Source organism: Sturnira hondurensis, unplaced genomic scaffold (assembly GCF_014824575.4).
Source record: "Sturnira hondurensis isolate 20B ecotype Veracruz unplaced genomic scaffold, ASM1482457v3 Scaffold0013299, whole genome shotgun sequence".
NCBI lineage: Eukaryota > Metazoa > Chordata > Mammalia > Chiroptera > Phyllostomidae > Sturnira > Sturnira hondurensis.
Genome location: NW_028085930.1, coordinates 5994110 through 6011400, shown reverse-complemented (window position 1 = coordinate 6011400; position 17291 = coordinate 5994110). Strand labels below are relative to the sequence as shown.

General features: G+C 38.0%; 1 protein-coding gene across 3 annotated transcripts in view; it reads right to left on the bottom strand.

Annotated features, from left to right (window-relative positions):
* TOPBP1 (DNA topoisomerase II binding protein 1) overlaps positions 1–17291 on the bottom strand; it is a 58961-nt gene that overhangs the window by 18741 nt on the left and 22929 nt on the right. For 2 of the 3 annotated variants that reach the window (XM_037061259.1, XM_037061260.1), the window contains exons 11-16: positions 15215–15558; positions 14350–14522; positions 10588–10799; positions 9025–9308; positions 3615–3788; positions 3415–3524 (exon numbers count right to left, since the gene is read on the bottom strand). In XM_037061259.1, coding sequence (XP_036917154.1) covers positions 3415–3524; positions 3615–3788; positions 9025–9308; positions 10588–10799; positions 14350–14522; positions 15215–15558 — 1297 coding nt within the window. The remainder of the gene's footprint in view (positions 1–3414; positions 3525–3614; positions 3789–9024; positions 9309–10587; positions 10800–14349; positions 14523–15214; positions 15559–17291) is intronic. The other variant, XM_037061261.1, reaches the window with a different exon arrangement.

Below are 17291 nucleotides of genomic sequence, written 5' to 3'. Positions count from 1 at the left end.
GAACTTATAAGTACAACCCATGGACATAAGCTAAGGAGGGGGAATGTTGGAGGGTTGGGGGGTGCAGGGTGAAGCAGGGATAAAGGGGAAAAATTGGGAAAACTGCAATAGCATAATCAATGAAATATACTTCAAAAATAAATAAAATAGCCAAATTAAATAAATTAAAAAGAAATATTTCCTCCTAAGTTATAAACATCTCTATTTCCTATAGCCCACACATCCTTAAAAATAACAGTAAAAAACACCTTGCCTAACTTGTAAGTTTTATCAAGATAATTCCAAAAAACAGGAATATTTTTTCCTAAATCATCTTGTTTTACTATCCACTGTAATAATATGGATAAATTATGAGTTTTAGTCCTCAGAGGTCTTTCAAGGACAGAATCTCAATGATTACAGATGGTTTTGATCAGGGGGTTGACAATTATTTTCTTTAGAGGCCAGATGATAAACATTTTAGGGTTTGCAGGGCAAACAACTTCACAACTATGAAACATTTGCCGTGTATGAAAGCAGCCACAGAAAATATAGGGTGGGGCAAAGGTAGGTTTATAGTTGTAAAGCAAACAGAGTTTACTCTTGTATTATTTATTGTCTTTTTCTATTTTATTTTATTTATTTTTAGAGAGAGGGAAATGTAAGGAGAGAGGGGGAGAAACATCAATGTGTGGTTGTCTCTTATGCTCTCCCCACTGGGGACCCAGCCTGAAACCCAGGCATGTGCCCCTACTGGAAACTGAACCAGAGACCCTTTGGTTTGCAGGCTGGCACTCAATCCACTAAGCCAAGTCAGCCAGGGTGTATTGTCTTTGTCCATATGGATAACTGGAAACCTACTTCTGCGTACCTGCGTACGTAAACAAATAGGCATGGCTATGTTCCAACAAAACCTTACTTACAAAATCAGATGTCTAGCCTGCCCACCACTTGGTCTAGCTCAGCACTTTCAGCACAATTGTTACTTTACTTTAGGAGCTATTTTGGACATTTGTGGGGGTTTTGGTTGTAATAATAATGTGTGTTTGGATGTTGGGGGATTGTCACTAGATTTAGTAAGGTCTGGGAATGCTAGAATTTCTGGGGAAGAATAGTCATATATACAATTATCCCACATCCTACATACTTTTCTAAATGTCCTGACAAAAATCCACATAGGTTAAAAAAAAAAAAAAGTTGTATAGGTTGTATATACAGTTGTTCCTTGAACATCATGTGTTTGAACTGCATGGATGCACTTACATATGAATGTTTTCCAATACGTACATACAGTATTATAAATATATTTTCTCTTCCTTATAATTTTCTTAACATTTTTTTCTCTAGTTTATTTTAAGAATACAGTATATAACACATATAACAAAATATATATTGACTCTTATCAGTAAGGCTTTCAACCATCAGTAGGTTAAATTTTTAGGAAATCGAAAGTCACATGGGCATTACTGACTGTGACGGTGGAGGCCGGGGGAGGGTGTTAGTGCCCCTCCCCTTGCACAGTTCAAGGGTCAACTGAAATTAAATGAGCCTAGAACGTGTTTCACATATAAACACAAGTTATTATTTTTTTTCAGTTTTAATAATACACTAGTGTACCAAGTATACAACTACTGAGTTAACTGATGAAAGACTATACTTTACTTAATTTGGAACTTTGTCAAATTATGAACAAGCCTTGATAAAGTCATATTACTAAAGGAAATGCTATTTGTGGGACCTGAGTCTCCTCGTCTCTTTCAGCCCTGTGACTAGCATTTGAGGCGATTTTACAAATGCACACATGCAAATGAATACTCCCTTTTCTTCTAGTGTCCTCAACACAGGCATTTATTTACATACTAAACATACTCTGTTCTCATGTGCCTTCTACTGACCTGTATTTTTTTTAATTATAAAAGTATATAAAATAGTAACACCTGAAATAAACATTTTCAGTGAACAACTATATATGTGTATATATATAAAAGTAGCCCTGACCGGGAAGCTCAGTTGGTTGGAGCGTCATCCTGTACACCAAAAGGTTGCAGGTTCGATCCCTGGTTGGGGCGCATACAGGAGGCAACCAATTGATGTTTCTCTTCCTCTTTCCTTGGGTGAAGATTTAAAAACAAATTATAAAAGTAGGTAAGTAAGATTTATAAAATCGTTTTAAGTACAGGGACTATGATGTAATATCTGTAACGAAAAGGGGATGCTGCACTGAAGGTGTGGAGAAGATGCTGGTTAGAGGTTTAACTGCTGGAAGGCAGGAGACGGTATTAATAGTCTCTTCAGGATGTTCTAGACCTAGCTTATGGAAGGGAACATCTGGGATAGCTGCACTTGAACATGCAACTACTGTAATCTCTGCATATTAAAGGGCTTTTCCCTCTCAACCATCACCAAGTCTGAGAAATTCATTTCAGGAACAGATTTAAAACAAACTTTAAATCAAGTCCACACAGAAGCAATATCTAAGGAAGCATTCAGATTTTGAGAAATATATATACCCTATGGCTACTGTGAGAATGAAACGAGATAATGCTCATACTAAGCGCCTAGCAACTGGAAATAATATAAATATGATACGTAACTATATAACACAATAATAGGTGACACTACATACATAATAGATAACCCTAATAGTTAAGAGAATTTCACCACCCCACAATAGATGCATTAAATGCTAGCATGCTTACAACTATGACAGACACATTTATGTTTACCTTCTCCCGATCTCATTTCTCTTACCAAACAGAAAGCTAACTGAAATAGGACTTACTGAAGGGGAAGAGGAAGCTAATGGTAATCCTCAAACTGTGTTGTGTATAAAACCAGTGGATATGCTACCGATGAGTGGCGGACTGCAAGTGATCAGAAAGCTGGCACTGCAGACAGTGGAGAGGTCCATCAGCTTGGGACTGGCTGGACTAGGCAAGGGTCTCAGTTCTCTTACAACGATGCCATCTGCACTAGAGACCTCTTTTTAGCTTAGCTCTCAGGTTGAGGGCAGATCTGCCAATCTATGTCTCCAAAGTGGTAAAAATGATAGAAATCAAAACATCCTAAAAAAAAAGACCACTTTAAATTCATGAGTACTGCTAGAATACTTAGTACTACTCACAGAAAAGCTCTATTCTGAAAATCACCAGCATAAAAATATGCTTAAACTCAGACCTCGAGGCCAAGTTTCTAGAATAGTAAGAGGCACAAAAATAGGTTGTCAAAAATTTGTTAGACACCCTAAAAGAACATGCAAATATATTGTTATGGCAGAGAATATTTTTAAAGGATGTGGTAAATTAAAAATCATTTGGAGTGATTTTGTAGATAAAATGACACATTAAAATATTCCTTTGTAGATGCTCACAAGAGCTTAGGTCACTCTAGCAACTTGGGCCACACGACCACCAAACAGAAAGAGGTGCCCAGTACCTGTAATCTGCCCCCAGAGAGGCTGCAATCCCATTCAGTTCACTCTGCTTCTTACTGAGTTTTTTACTGACACAGACCACTGCTGTGTGAAGTGGCTTTGGAGCTTCTTCCTGCAGGTGGAAAATAAAAGAAACAGACTGACTATTATTGTCTGAAATGCTTTACCTGTAACTTCCTTTCAGTAAGAGGTCTAATACTACCATCTCTGGTTGAGCATCCTTCAGTTGAGGGCTGGCAGAAAGAGCAACAGCATCTCGAGAGCTATTGGCCAAAGCAAGCTTCAAGTTTCTGCCGATGACTTCTGAGAGTGGGGTACTCAGTTTCCTTCTCTTTTGGCTAGGTCCGCCTGGAGTTTCCAAGGCTGCCAGTGCATCCTATACGTACGGAAGGGGAGGAGGAGAGGGAGAAAGCAAGGTAAGAGAGGAAGAGGGGAAAAGAAGAGCAAAGGAAGAAAAGGAAAAATAAAGAGTTCAAAAGGAGGATAATCCTCAAAATTAATTGGATTATATCTGTAACCTCCTCTGGCTTTCCTCCAAACAAAAAAAAATGAAATGTTATCTGTATCTGTACACTACAAAGAAAAAAATTCATACTATCTTACCACATTTGCTGAATCTTTTTTACGAAAAGATTTTATTTATTTACTTTTAGAGAGAGAGGAAGGGAGGGGGAAAAGGGAGGAGATAAATACCAATGTATTAGAGTCATCGATTGGTTGCCACCTCTCACGTGCCCCCAACTGGGGACCTGGCCTGCAACCCACCAGGCATGTGCCCTAACTGGGAATCAAACCTGCATCCTTTCTGTTCGCAGGCTGGCGCTCAATCCACTGAGCCACACTAGCCAGGGCTGCCTGAATCTTAAGAGTTTAAATTGTAATTTAAATAAAGAACAACAGAAACAAAAGAAGCAGACAAAAAATACAGAAGGAAACAAGTGAACCAGGATTTGGATATAAGCAAGACATGAATTATTTAACAGGAAGTCAGACTGAGTTGAGAATTATGAAAGACTTTTGAAAGTACAAAATATCAACATGTTCCTATTCCCAAGCCACCCACAGTTCCCTCACAGAGGGCCCTGCTGCTCAGGGGCTTGCTCATTCTCTCTCCCATCCACACAGTGCCCCATGTGTACACAATGTATTTAACCAGTCTCAACTGATCACTATCTTTGTTGACAATGTTTTGGCAATATAATGATGCAACGACTAACCTTGTACATACACCATTTTGCACACGCAAGAATAAAGGGAAGCATTTGAGCAAAATTTATGTACCAGCAATGACATGCTTCTAAGCAAATCATTTAAGTGTATGTTCCCCAATATGCTTGACAACACAATGGGTAGTCGGATTTTTTTGCCAACCTGATAGATTAGATAAACATATTTGTATATTTTAATTTCCTACCCTCTGAACAGCTGTATGCATGTGTAATATTTCTATTTAATGTGATAGTTATGTCTTCCTACTCTTTGCCCGTTTTTCCACTGGGTTATTACTTTTCATATTCACTTGCATGAAGATATTTGTATGAATTTACATACATATCTCCACTGTGATACTAGTTTTTGTACATGTACATACTTAGTCTCAATGTGTAGTTTGTCCAATTTTTGCCATGAAGAGTTTTTTTTTTAAACAAATACTTTTTTAACCACACATTTATAAAACCTGCATATTTAAATGTGGAGAAAAAAATTTTTTTTTGCTGTCAAATTCCATGAATTTTTATTGCTTTTGGGGTGTATGTTATAGTTAGAAGGGCCTTCCTCACAGTGAATTATTTAAAAAACAACTCTCACACGACCTTTTCTAGAATTTTTATGCCTTCATTTCTTGTGTACAAATATCTGATCCTCTGATATTTATTCTGATGCAAGGTATGAGGTTTCATCCCAACTCTTTTCTCAGTTGTCTGACTGGAATGCCTCCTTTATTATAAAAGTATAATATATTGCCCTGGCTGGTGTAGCTCAGTGGATTGAGCACAGGCCTGTGACCCAAAAGATCGCGCTTCAATTCCCCGTCAGGGCACAGCCTGGGTTGCAGGCGGTTCCCAGCAGGGGCCAGTTCCCAGCAGGGGATGCACCAGAAGCAACCATACATTGATATTTCTCTCCTTCCCTTCCCTTCTAAAGATAAATAAAATTAAATTTTAAAAAAAGTATAATATATTCTCCTATCTATGGGACATAATCTGGTGCACTGATTTGAAATTATGTGACATTAACAAACTGCTCCAATTACTGCAACTTTGTTTCAATAACTAGTGGGACTAGTTCCTACTCTCAATTATCCTTTTTGGGGTGTTTTTTTTACCAGCAAAGTTTTCATTTATTTTTTAAATTACTTTATTGTTGTTCAGTTACAGTTATCTGCTCTTTTCAGATTTTTAATACTATATCTGTTTGTTTTTAATAGAATCTATTAAATGCAATAAATCTTTGTGATGTTTAGGTTTGTTTTTTTTTTTGCAAGAAAATCATAAGGCGTTCTACTTGCTAAAGGTTAAAAAAAAATTTCCACAGCATTTAAAAGGATTCTTCGTAGACGAAAGTAACAAGACGCTCCAAACCCTATCTGCCCACCTTCCGCACCCACGCAGTAGTGTACCATGAACACTGCTTCCCTTCTGGGACTTGCCTCCACTTCAGCACTAGATCAAACCCTTATCACCAACACAAAGATGTGGCTTCCACAACTCTCCCCTCTCATCTCATGATCGATTCGATCTCTACTGGACCACTCACACCGGCTTACATTTATTTCTGCCATCTTAAAATCAAAACAACCTCTGTTCACCCTATTTTGTCCTGTACCCACCCACCCCATTTTCTGGTCACCCTTTCCAGTAAAACTCCTCAAATACACTGTTTATATCCACTGTCTCTAATTCCTCTTGCACTCCTGTATGAGTTCACGCCGGCTTCCACCTGTGCCACGTCATCGAAACCCTTACTGGTAAGATCCCCAGTGGCCTCCAGAATACTAAACCCACTGATCAGTTTTCTGTTCTCACCTTTCTTGGTCTTTCAGCAACATGTGACAGTTAACCACTCCTTCCTCAAATATTTTCTTTCTCAGCCACTAAGGATCTCTAGGGGTATATGAGTAGTGCTTGTACTATTTTTTTGTAACTTCACGTAAGTTAGAAATTATTTCCAAGTAAAAAGTTAAAGAAAAATTGTAACACCTTGTTGCCAAGGATGGGGCACACTGGATGCTCAATACACTGGGTGGAGTATAAACTGGTTTGACCATTTTGATAGTCTTGTCAGTCTCAACTAATGTGGGAATAAAACCCAGCACTGCTGGAACTTGTGTAAGAACTGACTGGTCAACATAGCCCATAACTTTGAACCCCTTACTATGCTGGGTTTTTTTTTTTTGCCCTTAAAGCCCCGAATGTTAAGTCACTTGGGAATTTGGGCTTTAAGTGATACAGGTTCCCATTCTCCTTCCTTAGCAATCTGCAAATATTAACTGTACTTTCTCCACTGCAAAAAAAATAAAAACAGACATGCACAAGAATGTTCACAAGTGCATTATTTGGAAGAAAAAAAAACTAATACTACCTAAATGCCATTAAACAGTAGACTGGATATGTAAACTGCAGTATACAGAAAGAATGAAATATTTAATATCACACATTAATAAATCAGTGAAGTGCAGTCAGAGGTAGCAACATGGACAAATCTTCCAAATGAAAGTTGAACACCACCACCAAAAGAAGACAGACTCAAAAGAGTAAATACTATGATTTCACTCATTTAAAAGTCAAAAACGAGCACAACAAAGCTACCGAGGTAAAGGTCAGGAGTGTTACCTCTGGGGAGGAGAAGGAAGCAGTTCGGAGAGGGGTGTGCGGAAGGCAGTATGGCATTAGCAGTGGTCTCTTTCTGACAGAGGTGGCTTCCCAGCTGCTAACACTGACACCGCATTTAGCAGCACACCTGTTGTGCTTTTACGATGTGTCAGTTACACATAAAGTTTGAGTAAGAGGTTTTTTTCACTGTGAGGACTAATAGATGTTCAATTTTGTGATTATTCTACCTGCCCTTCTGTTTTCAGAGTAAGAATTTCTATATGCCATACTATGTCAGTTTGAAGACTCAGTGATCATGAGCTGAAGTACTAGTTTATTTATGACCAAAATGAGAAAAGAACAGAAAACTGCTAAATAAACTGACTCTAAACAATGGAACCTCTAGAGGTATTCTGTACCTTCACAGAGACTCTTTCGGAACCACTGGCTTTGCCCTGCAAGGCATCTGAAAATGGTCTAAATGACTGGAATCTATCAACTATTTTTTTGCCTGTTAAAGTTACCTTATTTACTATTCAAAGATTCTGTGAACTGAGACCTTAGTGATCACCTGTACATATACCATGTTTTTACGGGTGGGAATAACGAAGCCCAAAGAGGTTGACTTGCTTTAAAAGGCAGCCAGAGGTAAAGCAGAGGCTGATTCTAGCCCTCAGTTTCCAAACCAGTGGTTTTCCTATTTCTTAAGACATAAGAAGCAGTGATAATCACAGTACAAAACATTACTACAGAAGAGATTTGATGAACCTGAAATTCATGTTTTGAATGGTAACTGTAACAATAAATAAATAAATAAATGGTCTGATCAAAGTTTTAGCTAGGAGAAAGTTGTCCCAGGTATTACTTTATATTTATTTTCTGGAGATGAATACTCTGTAAACTTTTTAAGTCTGCTCTAAAACATACTAGTAAAAATTATTAAAATGTTGCTTCTTAATACCCTATAAGCAGAACTGATACATAGTACAATGATGTTGCAATGGTCCATGAATTAAAAAAACAAAACAAAACACAGACAATGGTTTGGATAGACACTTAAAACCCAAAAGCTGCTAAAGGAAAATGAAGAAAATCATGATGCTGCGGAAATAAAAATAAGCCATTTGAGAAAGTAAATTAGCCCTTGATTTGCAAACGATTATTTCTAGAAAGAGAGCCATACTGCAACGCCCAGGAGAACAAGCTAAGGTGCAGACTTGCTCTTCATTTTAATGGAAATGACTGATAAGCAAGGTGATAGACATTTTCAGTACACTGGGTGTACTCCTAGAAACAAAACATAAATAGCAGTGTGTTTATTATACAGGGTAGGGCGAAAGCAGGTTTACAGTTGTTTGCATGGAAAATAATAATACCAAAATAAACTGTGTGTTTCATGTACTCACAACTGTAAACCTACTTTTACCCCACTGTGCACTATTTCATAGTTTATATATTTTATCCATTTCATTTGATCCTTATGATACATCTGAGTTTTCAAAGTAAGTGATATTATTCTCCTCATAAAGAAGAAACTGATGGTCAGATATCACAGGATGAATGATCTGCCTAGAGTCATATGTTCATGAGAGATACGGAACTTGAACCCAGATGTCCTGGTTTCATACTGTATTTATCTCTGTTACCTCAACCACAAGTATCAACAAGGACTCAGTAATATGAATCTACTTGCCAACATCTCTGGAAAATGTACTGCTACAAACTTCAGAGGTGATGCAGAAAATGGTGCTTTAACGCTATAAAGCTGTTAATTCCAGGACCATTTTCTATGAACCTTACCTTTACGTCAAAGGAAGGCTTGAAGAGTTTGTCCTTGGACAGAAATTTGGATGGTGTGTCCAGGTGTAACGAGGGCTCCTTCTGGAGTGGCTGTCCTGCCGGGGAGACTGGCACCTGCCGGGTGTGCTGTGATATCACAGCATGGAAGGCCTTACTCTGAAAGCGGTTCATATCTAAAGGTGTGACGGCCGTTTTCCTGTGCGCGCCCAGGCACGGGGCAGGATGCTCTGCAGCATCTGGATGTAGATTCACCCCATTTGCTATTTCAGTCTCTAAACTTTGCTCTGGAGGTTTTTTAAAAAAAGAAACAAATGTGAGCCACATTAATGATGCCTTTTCTTCCAATAAAGAGGTACATAAGTGAGACTTTTATCTTATTGTTAATTTTCATATGAATTCTCAAGTACAGTTTAAACCTCAAAGTTATGTATCTACTTTCCAAGAAAGAGACCAGATGATGTATTAAAATACGTTGAGTTAGACAAACACATCAACTGAAACAAACAACGAAATCAGTTTTTCCTGTGTTAGCTTGTAACATGAAATAGCCTCAATAAATTTCACAATTTGCCAAAAATTATATAAATAAATGTCATCTTAGTCAATGGCAGAGAAAAAAAAAAAAGAAAATTCCAATTTCATGTACCCAGAATTAACAACTAGTCAAGTTTCTGGAAAGTCCTTAATGAAATTTTAATATGACCAAAACATTGCTTTGCCTCAGTTACAAAATTTTCAGTCTGTCTAGGTAAGTAGGTAATGGCTCTGAGAGTTGTTCCCAAGCTGCCAAATTGTTCGTGAGGTTTTCCAGGGACCCCACCATCCTATAAGGGGCTACTGTGTCCTCCCACCCCACGTCCTCCACTTTCCGATATTTACCAAAAACACTCAGAGGGCTACTGCATACCAGGCCCAATGCTAGACAGTGGAAATGCACAATGCCCAAGACATGCACAGTCCTTGCTTTTCAGAGCTTACAGTTGAGTAGGAAGACATGAAAGCAAATCAGAATTATAACACTGGGATAAGAGCTATAAAAGGGATAATATACAAGGTGTGATGGCAAGACAAGGGCCATACTTGGAGAGTCAAGGAAGGCTTCCCAGGGAAAGTGTCACCCAAGATGAGAACGGAAAGCTAAGAAGGGGGAACAGGCAAGCCTGAACGGGCTAGAGAAAACATGCAGAAGTTCAAAGTGAGAGGGGGAACACTAATTACATGGTGTGTCAGTATGAGCCACAGAAGGACCAGTAAGAGTGACCCAAATTCACATCTTTAGGCTTCAAACACTGAGCCCCTAGAATGTTCCTACATTGTTTTGCACCCTCTAGCTTTCAAACAATGCTTACACTTGAAAGTACAGACACAAACCAAACACTTGTGCTATGAACACACACTTGTTTTCCCACCCAATAATGAATGCCCAACAGTGGCTCACTGCACCAGTGTGAAAAGTAGGGAATCAACAACCTTTCCTAAAATCAGGCTTTGGCACACTGATATCTCAGAAACCATCAACTGTAAAAATATGTATATGTAAAAGAACAAAATAAAAATATTAACCTTTTTTAGTTGAATTTTCAATCAGAAAATGGCTTTCATTTGCTCTCTTTCCCATTCTAGCAGTCTCCAACAGCCAAGCTATGGTGACTGCTGGTAAATTCCACTTCTTGGAAGCTTCATATTTAGAACCGCTTGGTTCCTTCAATACAAGATGTGTACTAGCAAGCATGCCTTTCTTCGCATTGGCTTTGCGGACAAAGAATTCTTGAACACTGAAAGTTGTATTTAAAGAAAAGCAAATGGTCATACACACAATTAGCTAGCAACCTGACAATGAAGTTTCTAATATAACAGTGTTGTTAGAGTTCTAAGAAGATACCAGTGATTAGAAGTCAGTTCTATCCCTTAGACTTTTAAGAAATAACTAGAAAAATCTCCTCCCTAATTAGTCATTACCCACCCAGCTTGTCCCTACCTCCGAGAGGAGGCATGAACATCTAGGGAGCAAATAAAAGTGTATGAATAACACATGATATATTTTAGTCCACTACAGCCGTTCAAAGCATTTTCACATATAGTCTCATTTGATCCTGTCGATATTTTTGGAACACTAATTATTTTATAAAATAGTATAAAGATACAACCTTGGGAAAGATAAAAAGAAATTAAGTGACTTGCTCAAGATCACAGACTATTAATAAACATGGATTTTGCGGAGGCAGAAACAGAAGTCCACCACTTGAGATATAAGCAGAATTCAATACTTTCTTTTGACTTCTCAGTTTTACATTCAAATTCTCCAGTTTTAAAATTTCTTTAACATTCTACATTTTCCCAGTATTGTCATGGTTTCATTTATTATATTCAACCCACTTATCCATGAAGTCTGTTGTCTTGGTACTGTTTTTGTCCAGATTTCCTACAATTTCACTTTTTCAAAAAGCTTTTTATTGTTTAGTATAATTCAAATACAGAACATAACAACAAAAAGGGAAACGTAAAATTTAATAATTCTAAGGGGAAAACCCTCATACCCACTACTCATGTCAGAAGACAGAACCGAGCCAGCCACCCCAGGACCTCTCCCATGTGCCCTCTTGGTTAACACCCCCTTCCACCCCTTCTTCACAGTGGCCACTACATGAATATTTATGGTAACCATTTCCTTACCTTTCTTGTTGTCACCACATAGTGCGTCCTTAAACACCACATTTAGTTCAGTTTTATGTCTTTTACCTTAAATGTTCCCTTTTCTTTCCCCAACGCCTTATGATCACTTAGAATGTAAAGTTACCTCAGTCCGTACTTTGCTGACTATATTACTGTGGTGTAACTTAACATGTTACCCTCCTATCGTATTTGCTATATATAAATCAGGAGTTGAATCCAGTGGCTTCATCGGATTGTTTTCATTATTTAGGTGGAACTACTCCAAGGGGCTGTGTGTTCTTCAGCAGGACAAACAAGGTATCTGTTCTCTATATTATGTGATTTTCAATGCCTAGATTCTTTCATTAATTCATTTATCTATTGAAATACCAATAGAATGGGAAATTCTGTCTTATTCATTACTATGGTACTCTGACACAGATTCTACAGAAAAGGTAGGACAAATACTTCATCCTTTCCCTTCATTTACCAACTCTCAAAATAATGGGTTGGTTCCCCAGCATCTTTCAAACATGACCAATTAATTTAGTTTGTTTGGTGTCATTAAGAAGTCATGATTGGGTCCTGGCTGGTGTGGCTCAGTGTATTGAGTGCCAGCCTGTGAACCAAAGGGTCACTGGTTTGATTCCTAGTCAGGGCACATGCCTGGGTTGCAGGCCAGGTCCCCAGCAGGGGGCATGCTAGAGGCAACCACGCATTGATGCTTCTCTCCCTCTCTTTCTCCTTCCTTTCCCCTCTCTCTAAAAATAAATAAATAAAATCTTTTAAAAAAGTCATGATTGAAATATCATTTGATGTATTTGGATCCACTGCTGTTACCATCTGGTGATACTGTACTTAAACTTTCCTGTCTTTGGCCAGTAGGGTTCTTTTTCTTCTTCTTTTTAATTCTTACCTGAGGATATGTTTATTAATTTTGGACTGAGAGGAAGGAAAAAGAGAGAAACATTGATCTGCTGCCTCCTATACACGCACTGAGCAGGAATCAAGCCCGCAGCTTCTCAGTGTGTGGGATGACGCTCCAACCCACTGACCCACCTGGCCGGGCCAGTGGAGTTCCTTTCCATACAACCCTCCCCAGTTGTCTTTGATAATGTATTTGCTCTCTGTTCTAACAAAATGTTCCCGACTCACTGGTACCTTTGCTGCCCCAGATCTGGAATTAATCATCCATTTAAGCTGTAGTTTCTTTTTGTGGGAAATGGTATTTTAAGATCACAACCTGGGTGTTGGGGTTCCTTATTACTACTGGGTTGATAATGACTTCTAGACTTATAAATGATTTCAAATTCCTTTTTGAACCAAGAGTTATTAAAAAAACAGTTCTAAAATGTCCAGTTGACAAGGTCTTTTCACTTTTTATTTCTACTATTCATTTCTAGTTTTTTGGACTGTGATTACAGAAAGTGGCCTGTACTCATTCTACTTCAGGAATTTATTGAGGTTTTCTTTGTGGCAAATATCTCTATAGGCAACATTTACAAGTGTTCCACAGGCACTTGGAAAGGTATGCTCACTGAGGGTAGATCTCTAACTATGCCATTTAAATACACCCTTCCTAGTCCTGGCTGTTATGGCTCAGTGGATTGAGTGCAAACCAAAGGGTCACAGGTTTGGTTTCCAGTCAAGACACGTGCCTGAGTTGCCAGCCAGGTCCCCAGAAGGGGGGGTGTGAGAGGCAACCAAACATTGATGTTTCTCTCCCTCTCTTTGTCCTTCCCTTCCTCTCTCTAAAAATAAGTAAGATTTAAAAAAAAGAAATAAATCTATCCTTCCTTGTTTTCTATCTGACCTGTAATGAAGTAAAAGATGGGAATTAAAGTCTCCTACAATGTGTATTTAGACTGATTCCTCTTTGTACCTCCTGTTGTTTTCATTTCATGAATAACTGCCATGGTCTATTCGATATACACCTATTTCAGTGTGTATAGCACTCTTGATTTATAGGCTCTCTTTTTCTTGTTTAGAGCACTGATCTGAACCCAAACTTGTCTGACAGTAAAATTGCAACCCCTGCTTTCTTTTTGTTTGCATTCATTTGACATCTTTTTTTCCCGAGTCACTTTGTTTTAGGTGCGCCTCTTATTTAAAATAATTTTAAATGTTTCATAATCTAATCTAAAATAGCCATTCTTTTAATTACTGTAAAAGTTTAGTTCATTTACATTTACTGGTATAACAGTTTTCTACTTCCTTTTAAAATAGCCATCCTCTAACATTCACTTAGGGTTAATTTGGATCTTGAAAGCAACTTTTAAATTAATTTTCTTCTCCCAAAGTACTCATTATTCCCATTTAACATTTATATTTCTGGCTGAAAACCAGAGAAACAATGAATGTATACTGAATAAGAATACATCAACCATATAGCACACGGAAGGAAATAATGCAGAGATAAACAATATTCAATAATGCTGCACATACTACCAGCTTTAAAGATCCCTTTCCTGGTGGGTAAGCTTTAACGTCCCAGTCTTAACATCTGCCAGAATCTATCAGGCTCTCCCCTCTCCCTTCGAGCCATCATGTAACTACACCACACACTGCTCACACATTGTATAAAGCCACCCAGCCAAACTAATTTGAATGCTCCAGTTATTCACACAAATAAAAATACCTTAAGACAGCAGGTACACTAAAAATACTACATACCTTGCTCCAAGGAGCTCTGCTAAGAATGTCAAAGAATCTTTTTCGGCTCCTGCACACTGGCTGAATGAAATAACACAGTCCTCTAAAGGAGTCTTTCCTGCCATTACTGGGACTGGCTTGAAGAGAGGACTTGACTTTGGATCAATTAAAGTCTGAGAGTCTATACAGGTTACCTTCAAAAACAACAGAAACAAGAATATCAACCTGAAATAAGCAACCAGTGGTTAACACTGGTTCAGTTACAGTAGTAGTAATTTTAGTTTAGGTTAAAAGCAATTTTACTTTAAACTTGTGTATGCTCATTCTCAATGCATTCAAATTATAATATGTGAAGAAATAGATACGCCAGTTCATTATATTAAATGTTACATTCTAAATATTGAGGATATTAAAATCAGTGAAACTTATCACTGAATAATGCTTCAAATTTAATTTCTTCCAATAATGTATTAGTTTATCATTTTTTTCCTCTTAATGCTTAGAAAGTAAAAAGAAAACAAACCAACACCCCAGTGGTGAAATCACTGGCCCATGATAAACCAACGAGATGGAATAATGTAAATGTGCATGTCATGCTTTGGTTGTGAGAAAACAGGGGAAACTGAAATCACATGAGATGACCTGACGTAACTTCCTAACAAGAAATGCTGCTGGTTCGGCCCCACAGGAAACAAACATCTCTACTCTACCAGGATTAGGACCAAGATGCTTAAACATTTTCATATTTTAAAATTTCTTTGGCTAAACAGAAAATCCAGACGCTGCCCATCCCAAACAGCAATTTAAACTAAATTGAACTGCCCAGGAAATAACCAGTAACACTCCCGGCATTCAGACATCTCTAACTGCCACAGCACTCTCTTACCAGCCACGTATTTGTAACGACTTCCCCCACCGCTGCTTCTATGTCAGAGCCCAGCAGAGGAACCACAGTATAATCAGCAACAGTTCGGCTCTGAAGGGACACGATTTTCCCAGCATTTTCTCTTATGACAGTTGCAATGTTAGATTCATTTTCATTACTAAAACCCAAAACAAGGAAACTCTTTTGGCTAAATAAACCTTCTTCTGTAATTGTAGAAGCATCAGGGAGGCAGTGACTGACAGAAGACCGCTTTTCTTCTTGCATAGAAATATGAGTAGAATCATTGAAGGGCTGAACACAAGTAGTGTCATTAAAGGCCCCAACTTCAGACTTCGCAGCTTCAACTGGAAGAGAAAAAAAATTGTTTTCTAACCAACTGTGTATCTTAAAGTTTTATTTCCTAGCAAAGATATTAAGGTAACATAGAGCCTGAGAATTGTGCCCATGCTTAAAAACTAAGGCTTTAATAAGTACACAATGCATGAAGGATACAAACCCACCCCATGTTCTGGGTCACCAAGAGTGTTACCAGTACTACCACGTGTTATGAGGAAGCACAAGGGCAATCGTGTTACTGTTTCAAGTGCTCCCAGTGTACTAGAAACGAGTTGAAATCAGGATGCTCTGATATTTCACAGGTCTAAGACTGGTCTAAAACCAGTCTTAGTTCCAAAACTGGTTTAGATAATTCACAATAGAGAAAAACCATTAAGGAAAAAACAGAAGTAACAGGCCTAAACAGGACGCCCTCTACATGGAAATAACTGTGGAAATCTAGTGAGAATACTATGGCTCCTGCTCTTCTAAAAATGCCTAAAATGTTTTATATTGAAGTTGGAGCTACTTAGCTTCTATGTAGTTTCCTTAAGAGAAATGATCAAGGACCCAAGCAAACAGTCTCAACTTCATTTTAAAATAAGGTTGGCTGATAGAAGGGTAGTAAAAGAAAAAAAATACTACATAAATAAGCGTCGATAACTAAACCATAGTCCCTAGTATGCAATAAATACTGTCAATTCAAGGCTGAACGTTTAAGAGGTAAAAACAGTGCTTTTTGAAAACTCTAGTGGTGTCCTGTTGGAAGGTAGCACTTTATGGCAGGGATCAGCAAGCTACAGCCCAAGGGCGAAAAGGGCCCGAGCCTGTGGGGAAGAATGGTTTTTTACATTTGAAGATTGTAAAAACAGGACAAAACAAAATGGAACTGGTGACAGAGACAGAATGTGACTCGTAAAGCCTAAAATATTTACTATCTGGCCTTTTACAAAAAAGGCTGGCCAACCCCCACTTTACGGGGTTCCACTGTACAAGCCGGAAGCTCTTCATGGGTTCTTCACTTCCTCGTTTGCACAGGCCTGTGCCAAGTGCTTCACATGCACGTAAGTAATGTCCACGATGCTACTAGGCTGATATTATTAGTACATTTATATGCTTTCTTCAAGAGAAACCTCAGGTTTTAAGAGATTAATTATGTAACCTAATGTCATAGTTATAAAATGGCAGAAATTATATAAACCAATGCTGGCCAACTCCAGGGTCCATAACATTGTTATAATGCCATCTCCTTATATCTATTCTCTTCCCCAACAGATATTAATATTTTCACTTTTAAACTAATTACTGCCATACATATATAAATACTATATAAGGGGTATGTGTGTGTGTATATATATATACACACACATATACACAAACATATACACAACTTATTCCTATTCAACGAAAATATTGAAATTGCTCTTATTGACACTGAAGAAGTACAGTTTTGTCTAGAGCATGAACTGATCAGGAGATTCTTTGACCCTCAGTTTCATACTACAATGAATAAGAGACAATAGTATACTTATAATTTATAGAGATATATGAGGATGAGTGAGCTTAGATGGAAACAAAGATGGCTGGCTACTGTAAAACATTCTGCAAAGTATATTTAAAGTAGCAATTCTTAATACAAGATGTAAAAACATTTTTTTTTGCAATTATAATTGTCTCACAATCACAGCTAGGGGGAAAAATTTGATGTCTACACATCGCAGGTGAGGTGGGAAGAAGAATCCCAGAGGAATTTTAGACTGCT